The sequence below is a fragment of the Pinus tabuliformis genome, chromosome 7, assembly GCF_031772625.1.
Source record: "Pinus tabuliformis cultivar Carrire ecotype Pingquan chromosome 7, CPIR1, whole genome shotgun sequence".
NCBI classification, from domain to species: domain Eukaryota; kingdom Viridiplantae; phylum Streptophyta; class Pinopsida; order Pinales; family Pinaceae; genus Pinus; species Pinus tabuliformis.
In genome coordinates, this window is record NC_142293.1 from 1,783,847,867 (window position 1) to 1,783,860,646 (window position 12,780).

Below are 12,780 nucleotides of genomic sequence, written 5' to 3' on the forward strand. Positions count from 1 at the left end.
TGACTCTCCATGAAGAGACACTTGCCTGATATATAAGCAAGCCTCTCGTTCTCATTGTAAATCATATTGTTATTCATTCTTATTCATATATTTAATATAATATTTATATCCTCAATGGATATCTTCATATTCCAAGTCTTTTGGAGTAATTAATTTATAGAAGGAACTTTGTTCGCTTCATAATACTACTGATGTATGCTTCCAATTTCCTAGTCAAATCTTCAAAACTTCAGAATTGCCTCTGCTATAGCTCAATGGTTTATAGCTTTCAAATCATAGACAAAACATACTTCTGATTGATGATGTCACTAATGCCTTCAAACTTCACTTCAACAATTCCTTAATTTGAACAATTCACATAACATATTTCATACCTCAAGTCTGCTGATGTGACGGTGCCACTCACTGCCAAGTGTTGTGTTTGAAGACGCCCTCAAGTCTGCTGAACTCTGCTACTGGAATTAGTCGAATGTACTGCCCAGAAGATGCCACTGATTTACTTCAAATTTCTCAAATGAATCTGTTGTTGATATAACCTTCTTAGCCAACCTGTGCCAAAACACCTTTAACTAGACAGGCCCTAAGACTGCCTTAAACAAGGACTGAAGATGCATCACACAGAGAGCTCATATATAGTGCCAGGATCTGCCCATATTCTTTAGTAACAGTGTCTAAGTGATGTCTTTAAAAGAGGGCCGAAAAGCTTCAATGATATGTTTCTAGACGTGCCTTTTAGTCACAGAGAATAACTCATCAAAATGCTTCCGAATATTGTCCTTAGTGGATTCAAAATCTAGCCTAAGATAGTCTGCCTTGTTTGCCTCTGATGATGATATATTAGGGCTCATGAGCAGAGAAAGATAGACCTATGATTTGCCTCCAAGTGGCCTCACTCCAACCTCTGATCCAACAGAAGAAATGACATGATGACGCTCCTCTCAGAAGTGTTTACAACATGGCTCAAGCTACTACCGAACAAATTTCATAAGGGCTGAAGTAACTTTATATTAAGTGCCACAAAGGGCTGAATTTGTCTCAAAACATAGCTGCCTAAATCCTCGACAAGTGCCTTAGGAAAGGGGTGTTCGAGCCTCAGAAAAACCGACCCACAGAGGGCTCCGAATTACCCCACGTCTTGCTTTAGACAGTCCACAATGATCTTCAAGGTCTGCACAGAAACTACCTCCGAAATTGCTCACAAAATTATCAGTTAGGGCTCATATTTGCCTTACCACAGAAGGTCCAAAACTTAAGATGTATACCTCAAGGACCAACGAAAATTTTGCCTCAAATAATCAACAAAAGATGCCACAAAAACTCAAATTTAAGCTTTAGGAAGGCTGCAGATATGCTGCCTTGGAGGGCTGAGAAGACCTTAGATAATTCTGCCTTAGAGCACCCACGAAAACCAGATACAAAGATAAAATTTATGCTCAGAAATTTCGCCCTCCCACATAAGAGTAGACGTGAATGCCGTTGGCCTCATATCAGATTATAAAAGATAGATATCTCATTGATAAAAATGATGATCTAGGATGAATCTGAGCCACTATATTTATACAAGAGGAAGGGGCTTCTAGAGGGGCCAACTGGCCCATGCAACCTTGAGGCCAACTTGAAAATTTCAAATTTGAATTTTCAAAATGGAACCAAAATTAACCACATATTGAAGCTGACTTGATGTGGATATGCATTGCTTGAAGGAGGGCTGATTAGGGTAACTCAAAGGCCATACAAATTAAAAAGTATTTTTAATATGCATACTATCTTAAATGCATGAAACGACCAATGATCAAGCTATCGATAACATCACAGTTAGGGGACCTTGACCAAACTTTTGGGGCACAAACTTTGATCAAGCATATCTCCTCAACTGTGAGTAGTTATGAGACGTGCCACCTACCGTTGGAATCAACACAATGAGGAGAATCAAATGAAGATGGTCTTGATCCCAAGAATACCGATCTTCCTTGTCATTATTGTCACTTAAGGCGGCGGGGCTTCTTTTGGTTGCTGCTTGGGTTGACATCAATGACAACCAAGTCTCATGTATGCCAAAATGCCTTTTGGGTTGATGAATGTTGGAGCCACCTTTCAGAGAGCTATGGATATAGCATTTGTGGGAGAGAAGGACAAATTTGTCCTTATCTACCTTGATGACATAACAATATATTCCAGCAGCCATCAAAATTATTTGCAGCATTTGGAAAAAGTTTTTCTAAAGTGCAGGAGGATTGGAATTTCAGTCAATCCCAAAAAATCACAATTTGCTTTAGAAGAAGGCAAGCTGTTAGGGCATATTGTGTCTGCTGCAGGTGTTCGAATTGACCCAGAAAGAATAAAAGCGATATAGGCTTTGTTCGTCCCGAGATCAAAGAAGGATATCCAGTCCTTTTTGGGCAAAATTAATTTTGTAAGGAGGTTTATTCCAAATTTTGCAGAATTGGTTAAGCATGTGACCTCCATGTTGAAGAAAGGATCAGAGGTAAGATGGACTGATGCAGCAAGAAAATCATTTGAGTTTATTAAAAAGGCCATTATGGAAGCTCTCACATTAATAAGTCCATATTACAGCAAGGAGTTCCATATATTTTCTTTTGCCTCTGAAGATACCATTGTAGTAGAGTTATTGCAAGCAGATGAAGAAGGTTCAGAACATCCAATGGCATTTTTCAGCAAGAACTTGAGGGATGCTGAACTAAGGTATGATATTATTGAAAAACAGGCATATGCTCTTATCAAATCTTTAAAGGCTTTCAGAGTTTATATCTTGCATTCAAAAATACTTGCATATGTACCTTTTGCTGCAATTAAAGATGTCTTGACACAACCTGATGCTGATGGAAGAAGGGCAAAATGGATTGCAAAGATGATAGAATTTAATATAGAACTGAAGCCCACCAAGCTGGTCAAAGGTCAAGGTCTTGCCAAGTTATTAGCTGAAGAAAATTGCAGATCCTTAGATATTGATTTCCTGTGCACTATTGCAGAAAATGGTCAAGCAGAAGAAGAGGAAACAACTGAACCACAGAGAAGGCAGTCAGTGGCTGAGAATCTAGCTTCTTGCAATTGGTATTCTGCAATAATTAATTTCTTGCTGAAGCTAGAAATCCCTTCAGGACTTGCTCAAAGCTAAGCTAGAACTTTAAAACTTAGAGCAGCAAAATATTGTATCAATGAAAATCTGCTCTACTGGAGGGATCCATTTGGAGTGCTTCTAAAAAATATTGTATCAATGAAAATCTGCTCTACTGGAGGGATCCATTTGGAGTGCTTCTAAAAAATATTGTATCAATGAAAATCTGCTCTACTGGAGGGATCCATTTGGAGTGCTTCTAAGGTGTCTGGACAAGGAACAGTCAAAAGAAGTCATGTAACAGTTTCATTCCAACATGTGTGGAGGGCACCATTATTGGAAAACTACAGCCCATAAAATTCTCAGAGCTGGGTACTATTGGCCCACTTTATTTTCTGCTGTATTTGCTTTTGTTAAATCTTGTGACAGGTGCCAAAGATTTGAAGGAAAACAACAGTTGAGATCTCTGCCCCTAAAACCAATTCAGGCAAAATGACCTTTTCAGCAGTGGGGCTTGGATTTTATTGGAGAAATCAATCCACATTCCAGTGGCAAGCACAGATGGATATTAGTAGCCATTGATTACTTCACCAAGTGGATTGAAGCAGTCTCTACTAGGAAGGTTGATCATAATGTGGTCATGAAGTTTTTGACAGAAAATATCTTCAACAGATTTGGTTGTCCACACAAATTAGTCACAGATAATGCAACAGCCTTCAGGGCAAAAGAGTTGGTGGAAATGTGTGATTCAATGGGCATTAAACTGGTTCATTCCACCTCTTATTACTCTCAAGGAAATGGTCTAGCAGAATCCTCTAATAAAAGTCTGATCAGAATAATTAAGAAGCTGTTAAAGGACAACAAAAATAATTGGGATTCTAAGCTCAAGTATGCACTGTGGGCTGACAGAGTGACCATTAAGAAATCCACATGGAATTCTCCTTTCAAGCTGGTATATGGTACCGATGTTGTATTCCCAATTCAATTAACTCTCCCTGTGGCCAAATTCCTTCAAGAAGAGTAGGATGAAGAAGAAGACATGGCAAATAGGATCACTGATTTAGCAGAGGTACATCAGATTAGAGAACAACTGGTTGAAAAGGCTGCAACACATCAGAGAAAGATCAAGGAAGCCTTTGACAAGAAGGCAAAAGCAGATAATTTTCAAGTTGGTGATTTGGTTTTGAAATGGGATGCACTAAAGGAAAAGAAAGGCAATCATGGGAAATTTGATGCTTTCTGGACATGATCTTTCATCATTTCACATATTCAAGGGATCAACACCTTCATACTGAAAAGTATGGGAGGAGAAGTAGTTTTTGATGGCCCAGTTAATGGACGGTTTTTGAAAATTTATGTGGTAAATATTGTGTTTTTATCAGTTTTAGTATAGATGCAGTAGACTCCATGCCCAATGGAACACTAGGGATTTTGGCTAATTTGTTTTCAGCTGGAAAGTCATTGATCTGCAGGTTCTTGAGACCTCACAGGGAGGATCTCATCCCCAGAAGGAGCCAGTGTTAGCTCTGCTACATGTTGCTGATTTTCTAGGAGAAGGAATTAGTCTGGTCTTTGGTGGTTGGTTCAGAGATGGTTTATAATGGTTATCATTGTCTCTCCCTTTTCTCCCGCTACCTCCATTTCCTCCTTCCCTTTGAAATCCTTCTTATTCTCTTTAAACCCCTCTATCCTTGTTTTGGTCTCAAAACCCTGTCTAAACCCTGTTTTATCAACTCCCGAGCATATTTTGTGTTTTAACACTACTAAGCCCTGCTAACCCTTTATAAAAGCTCGATAACCTTTTAACCCCGCATAAACCTTTAAAACTGCATTTATACGCATTTTTATTTTTATTTAATCCCCGGCGCTAATGCCCTAACCCTTTTAATGCGCGTATATAATAAAAACATAACTTGGCGGGCCCTTACCTGTCACATCACCCCGAGACATGTGCGTTAAATCCTGTCCTTCCAACCCTCCGCCTGTTGATCCAACGCCATTTGCTTCCCTCGCTCCCATAAACTGCACGTCATATAATCCGCAGGGAAGTGGTTTCCTGCTAGCCACGCGACACAATATAACCTCGTACGTAAACTGCCCTCTGTCGAAAAGTGGTGCGGGGAAACCGCCTGCCTACAAAACCGCTGCCTCCCCGCCCGTTAACCCCCTCGTATTTTTTGCTCCTATCAGCGGTCAGATCTGCCCGACAGCGATCCGATGGCCATCGTTCATCCATCCTCGTTTCTCCCCGATGGCCTCCAAAATTTAATCTTTGTCGTCCAATTTCACGATCTGACTGCTGTTATTGATCCCTGCAGCTCTGTGTCAACCATTGCCTCCCGTCATCAGATCTAGGCCGTCCATTTTGCCATCCAATGGCCAACGTTCATCCTCGGCTTTTCGTCCATTTTTGATGTATTTTACTGTGTTTTTGGCCTGTTTCGTGCGCGCGAAGAAGGAAGAGATGATCTGGTACTCAGTGCGTTAAATCCTCAACTACCTGCATTCATGTAATAGCATGACCAAGGACAAAAAGGATGATCCTCGAGCAGTGCAATGACTGCAGCAGTTATTGAAAGTCATGTAGATAATACTTCACCTGTTCAGGAAGAACATCAAAGTACAGAGAGAGCCATTTTGTTTATTAAATACAGTCAAAATTCATTCATTGAATCAGCAGATTGTATCAAAGACCATATCTAAATTGTAAATGCGGTTGGTGGTCCATTAAGACACTTCCACACATAGCCTAGCAGAGCAATTTTGTAAACAGACTCTATATATACCCAGAGAAACGTTGTAATCGGGTTGATGAGTGTTATTTTGTTGTAAGCTTCAACTTCTGGAGACTGTAACTACTGTGATACCTGCAGCGTCTGATCTTCATTTTTAGCTAATACAAGCTTCTTTTGCTGTTAATTGCTCACTTTCCACTTCTTCTTTGTTCCAAGCTGTGCTTGTTATGCATTTATTCATGTGCTGTTGATGTTTAGCATCAGAGGGGCTGTCAACCCACCTCTGTGTTAGAATCTAGCTGTATCATTGAATTTGTATGCAGGTTTCTGTGGTTTTAATGCCAGAGAGTTGTCATCCTGTCTGTGCATTAGGAAATAGATTTACAGACCTTTAAACTGGTTGCAGTCGGCCATCACAGGGTCCTGTGCATGTGCTGGTGTGGTCAGGCTTCTCCATCATCACATTTTCCTTAAACTATGAGTAATTGGTGGTCTAAAGCCTTGTAGTTTGGGGGTGTTCACCCATGTCTAGGGTTAAGCATAGTAGAAGTGGTTATCTGGCTTGAATATGCAGCATTTCTTTCATTCATCCACCATTTTTCCAACATTTTGTTGAGTTTGTAATGTTCCCGAGCATCTCCGACATACAACCTAGGAGAGTTTCTTGGGGTGATAACAGTTCCTGCTGTACAACCAAATTCATTGCAGAGATGGGCCGAAGTGGGCTTAGCTGGCTGCTAAATTGGCTTGTCAGCAAATAACTTGCACTTCTTTTTGGCTATACTTGGCTCTCTCTCTCCCTCCTCCACTTGGCTCCTTTCGACCTCCACTGAGCAAAATTCCTGCCTCTCTTTGGTCAAGTCAAGTTGCTCTTGAGAAATTTTCCTCTCCCAATCACTCAATCCCTAGAATTTATCACTCACCCTTGTACTTATACTTTTCCAAAGGGTGAAATACCATGGGTCTATGACTTCATCCTTTCCTTAGGTTCCTTTATAATTTTCCAAGATTAAATCCCTCAGTCACTTAAATAATTAATTATTTATCCTTAAATAGAACATTAGCCCATGTCTACATTAATCACTTAAATAAACAATTTACTTTTCCGGAAAACTTAGTAAGGAAATCATATTAGTTTCTCCTCGTGAACAACCACCTAAGGAGGACGTCTCTTCCACATGCTAATACACCAAGTCCATGTGGAAGACATTCCAATGCAACAGAAATCAACAGGTAATAGGGTCATTTGCTTCTCAAAATAAGCTTTGCATTCACTGTGATAACTTTGGATGAGAATGAATGCATGTCTAACTCTCCCTTCCTAAAGTTAAGGGCTCTGTATGTATGTAACTTAACACTTGGCATGCTCTAAATTGCCTTCATATAAGCCAAGGTTTACTTGCATTAAATTAAAGGCGTTTAAGTTATAGTAAAAAAAGTAATTTATCTCATGTCTTTTAAGTTATAATAAAAAATATTTTCTCTTATGAGTGACTTTAGGAATAATTATAATATTTATGTGGCTTAGGAACCATGTCTTGGTTCTACCCCCTCACTTGAGGTTAGGCACAGAACTTGTTAGGGCACAGATCTGGCAGACAGGAGACTTCTCAGGTGACTCAAAAAAGATTTCCTGCGAGCACCTCATTGTCTCCCAAATTCCTTCTTAAAAAGATATTAAAGAAAGACAATTCTCAATTAGAAAAAAGATAAAAGTATACCTAAACCCTATGGTGGAACCCAGAATGGAAATTGACATGGAGGAGAGCATAACTATTAATAACCAAGAATATTTATCTAGTACTTACATGGCCTCATTTGTCTACTTCCCATTAAAAAGTGAGCCTCAACAAAGCTGGAGAGATAATTTCTTGGATAGTATGTTGATAGCGGACTTAGCAGACTTAGAAAATGTTGAGTGAACCCGAACCAATTGATGGAGATATTGAGATGGAGACCTAATTTTTGGCTATGAAATTGAGTGTTTAAACTCCAAGAGTCCAAAGTTTTCTAACTTGCAGATTATTTTTGTAATAGCTATGGTCTAGATTCCTTCTTTTAATTTATTTTCTCGTGACTAGTGGAATTGGCAACTGGCGCAGTCTCATATTCATGTGACATGGGGTCAATTCCATCCACTACCATTATAACCACTAGGTGCACCACGTTGCTCATAACGTGCACATAGGTAAAAGGGGATCCAACCAAGGACCTCATAATATTTTACATAACACCATAACATGCTTTTCCAAGTGAGCTACACCCCCAGGGGCTATAGTCTAGACTCTTATTGGACAAACCTATCTTTGATTGATGCCATGATGTTATTATATAGACAATTGTTCAATGTTCATTGTTCATTATTTTATGATTTCAAAATTTAATTTCGAAATTTGATTTTTTTTTTTTTTTAATTCACATCATAGGTGATGTACCTCTACACCTGTCTGTCCTAATATCTAGATTTCAAAATGGTGTATCCATACCCTACTGGTACTGGTACCGATAGCCACATTCGTGGCGACTATGATTAGCACTGGTGTGGCTGTTATTGCATCTCTAGCCTTAGGGGTAGGTTTTGCACATCTCTGTATGCAATTGAGGCTATCACCATCAAAAGAGATTGGATTATCTCTTAATATTGTTGTACCATAAAATGGATTGTTGCATAAACCACATCTTATTTTAGTAAGAGTCTCTCTGCTAACATGCTTTCAACTTCAGTTGCAACAATTGTTGCCTTCCTATCAAAGGTGATGGGAAAACATTTTTGTAATTGTTCACATTTCCTCTTGGTAGAAATATCAGTTCTTATGCGATCATTGCCATGGTAAGTTCTGTTCAGAGCCTTTCCCAGAAGGAAGGCCCTTACATTCTTGGAACAATTGATTTCTCTGTGTTTTGATTTATAATTTCACATGTTATACTCTATTTGACGTTGAATAATCAGATAAGAAAATTTGCAATTTCATTAAGGCAGCGAAAATCTATTGTATATGAAATTATGCTATACGTTGTAATGGAATACGTTTTTGGTGGGGCCAAAACCCTTCTAAAACTTTTCAAAATCTTGTTGCTAATTTTTCGTTGTGAAGTATAATTATGAACCTTTTGTATAACTCCAGAGCTTCATAGTGGATACACTGTAGAATTTACTACAGGGATTCCACTCCAGGAAAATGTTTCTGATTACATAAGAAAATGCATTGTCTTCCATGAAATCACTTGCTGGAAACTAACCGGATGAAAACTGTTTATATTACCATGAAATGGCAAGAATATCTGAAATATTCTCGCTGATGGTAGAAATTGAAAACGTGTGCAAATCCCCAGAACAATGAGAAAATACTCCATAGAAGTAAATACTAAAATCATTACCTAACGTTCCTCTTAGAGGCTGATGATGTGCTAAAGACGTGTCCGACTTCCTTGGACAATTTCTTTCAATTATCCAATATACGACATTTGGATTAAGATTGCCTGGGAAGTTGCAACTCCAAGCCTTCTAAAGGGTATATCTTAACGGTATTGTGGATCAGTGTTTTTGAATGAATTGTGTGCCAAAGCATGGGCCAATTGAGGCATTATTTGTGTTTGCACTTTAGACCATGAACTTACCTCCTGCACAACTTTGTAGTCTATGCAAGGCATCTATGCCAAACTTTGACAGGTTCAAATCTTTTGCTCTGGAGATGAGGTTTCTCAGGTATATATCATAATATTGAAAATTTTCAGACTCAATGTCTTTGAAAGCTTCTCCTTAGAAAGTCAATGGTGCTATGTTGGTGTTTAATTCATTTCTTGTCACCTCGAGTTCCCCTTTCCTGACTGTTGGATCTGCTGCCTAGCATTGATGTTCACTTGTTTGCAGATGTCTGTTAGATGGATGGATTTGTTGCTATTTCTTCTTTTCAAGTCTTTTCCTTTTAGCATTTGCAAGATAATCCAATTTTATCATTATTATAGAACATGGATTTTTTTGTTTTTTGTTTTGGTTTTCTCCCTTGGAAAAAGTCGTAATTTTCATTAATGAGGAAAATTACATTTTGCAGATGCCAGTGGCATACACTGTACTATGTGCTAGAAGCCTATCCTGTTGAGTATTCAAAAGAGGAGGTGTACTCCACGCAGGGAGACACTGTTCTGTGCTGTGATTTTCAATATGAAATATGTACTTACTCTAAGCAGAGAGTATCAAAAAATAACTGTCATGTATAGGACTGCTTGAAAAAACATTTATGTAATATTATATAAAGACAACAAAATATATAACAAAAACTTATGTGTCCAGCTCCCATTGAGCTTAACTATTCTGATATTTCTATAAAAAGTCTATGTATTATAGAACATGGATTAAAAACAGGGATAAGGCAATTTACATGTCAAGTTTCTTGATGTTTTCTAAATTCATGCAGATTCGGATGGGCCAGATGAGCCTTCGGGAATTATAATCTATAGGGATGATGAGAATATGGAACTGGAGGAAGAGGGAGAGATCGTTGGGGATGAACCCTCAAAGTTATCAACGAAAAAGATGATGACTGTGCACTTTCCTGGAATAAATGCTCCCATACCTGAAAATGCAGATGAACGGCTCTGGAATAGTTCTTTTTCTGGTCCAGACAAGTCAGATTCTGAACAAACGCCATGTTCATCAACTTCTGTGTCAAGAGGGCACCGCTTTGATCAAACTAGGGCATGGGACTACAACAGTTCACCAGATGAACAACCTCCAGGAACTGAACGTGTCGGAAATAGTGCTTTCGGTTCTGATTACGCATCAAGAAGCATAGGAGGGAATAACACTCCGAGTCCAAATTACTCAAGTCGAAATCACTTTCCCCGGAGCCCTAATCTGACCAGGTCTGTATCTGACAGTGGACGGAGAACTCCTATTTACGACAATTCTCCAAGAGCCATGCATGGCACGAATGCAAACTTAAGACATGGTGAGCATAGTTGGAGCCCTTATGGACAGTATTCTTCTCACACTTCATTACAGTATTCATCCCCAAGTCCTGGCAGGTATTCACCTCAAATTCAAAGCCCTGGTAGTTCAGATTATATGCCTCCAGAAAGAAGGCATGCATGGTCTGAGGCTTATGCTGCACTTGATAGGACACACAGAAAAGAGAGGTCTGAAGTTAGCCATCATTATAGAAAGTGATTTGAAGTCTTGGTGATGGTTGGTTGTAGGTGCCGTCGAATCCCTGTTATATTTTGAATGTTATTGATCTGTAACATGTGATTTGCATATGTATTTTCGTACGCTTCCAAGGAAGTGTGCCTTGATGTATCATCCACAATACACATGGCACTGTGCTTGAAGATCAAATTTAGCCATTTCTTGATCTTACCAGATTATATTATTTGTAGTATTCGAGGAAACATTGGATCATGAACTTCTGACTTTAAAGTAACCATTAATTGTTGGGATTATTCGTGACATCCTACTACCACTAGATTTTCCTTTTTTGGGCGGGAAGTATGTGGAGTAAAGAAATTGAGACGACTTTTAGACAAATTACCATATAGAAAACCATTGACCTGAATAAGTAATTAGTTCTTATGCAGTAATGAAGTTCTTTATCAGTTCGTGTTGGCGTGGTCTGTCAATTACACCATAACGTGGATATTTTATGCATATTTGTCTGAAAATTTTCAAAACCAATGCAGGAAATTCTCAATAGATAACTTCTTTATTTGGGACTAATTATTCAAGTCTTCCAACATTTTTGTTCTTTTTCATGCCGAAGGTTCTATTTTTCCCCCATAGCACTGCTTATAGAGTGCTAGTAGTGTCCAGGCATGAGACACTACGAGTATAGAACTTGTAACATGCCTCTGGCCATTTGACGGTTTGAACTTTTTGTTATAGTATTGGGTTCATTGTATACCATTTTAATTCAAACATCTTTTAAGTTGTAGCGAGCTTAGCTAAGGAATACGTTGAATTCGTCTCTCCAGAAGGAAAACAAGGGGTGGTTCATACAGGGATAAAAATAAATGGGAAATATACTGAGCACATTACAAATGCTGCTCAGTAGTATCAAAACTTTAAAAATTTATTATTATGTATATGTCTGTCTGTCATTTTTTTTTCTTTGAAGAACTTGATCTTTTACGAAGTGTCATACCATTAAGAAGCCTTCAAAATGATATGAAGATGAAGGTGAATAGTAAAAATGTAACAATGTTCAATGATGCATATAATATATAACAAACAGATTATGTAATAAGCAATCTCAATTTGAATAATTCACAGTTATTAGCTTTCCCATCTTTTCATATCATTTCATATCACTCGTATGAGAAATGATGTTGATTTTTAAAATTTAAAGACTATATAAACCTTTAATTCAAGATATTGTAGTGAAGTTCATGCACTCTCTTGCTTTCAGATATGAATGGTTTATTCAATTTTGATTTTTTTTTTATAACTTTATTTACATTATATTATTTGTTTTTACTTTTTATTTTAATAGATTGTATATATCTACGTATTTTATCTATGTTATATCTTGATAATATAATGGTTTTAATGTGCAAATATTAACCAAAAAAAAATCACATCCAAACACATAGAGCGGGGTAACTGACTATCACCCAAAATCTCTTTTGCATCATGGTATGTATTTTGAAATTGCTTTGTATGGTGTTATTGTTGAAGGCATTTCACTTGATAACTTGCGACTACCTTGACTTTGAAATCAATTTTTTTGGTATTATTTTTTCCATTTCTACATTGGATGAGTTTTTACTCTATTAGTAATGAAATTGATGCACTTTATTGTTTTGCATTATTTTATTGTTCATTAGTGTTCTAAATCATTTTTTACTGTATCATTATTGAAATAAATTGTGTTATATTATAAATGAAATCAATGCAACTATTTGATGCTCATGAATTATATTATATTGTTGTTGAAACGAGTACAATCATTTTGTATCATCACTAAAAACCAAAGA

General features: G+C 37.8%; 1 protein-coding gene across 4 annotated transcripts in view; it reads left to right on the top strand.

Annotated features, from left to right (window-relative positions):
• LOC149255493 (uncharacterized) overlaps nt 1–11,406 on the top strand; it is a 152,724-nt gene extending 141,318 nt beyond the window's left edge. For all 4 annotated transcript variants that reach the window (XM_089460497.1, XM_089460500.1, XM_089460498.1 and 1 more), the window contains one exon: nt 10,227–11,406. In XM_089460497.1, the coding sequence (XP_089316623.1) occupies nt 10,227–10,978 (752 nt within the window). In that variant the 3' untranslated portion in view covers nt 10,979–11,406. The remainder of the gene's footprint in view (nt 1–10,226) is intronic.
• Nucleotides 11,407–12,780: the final 1,374 nt, after the last annotated feature.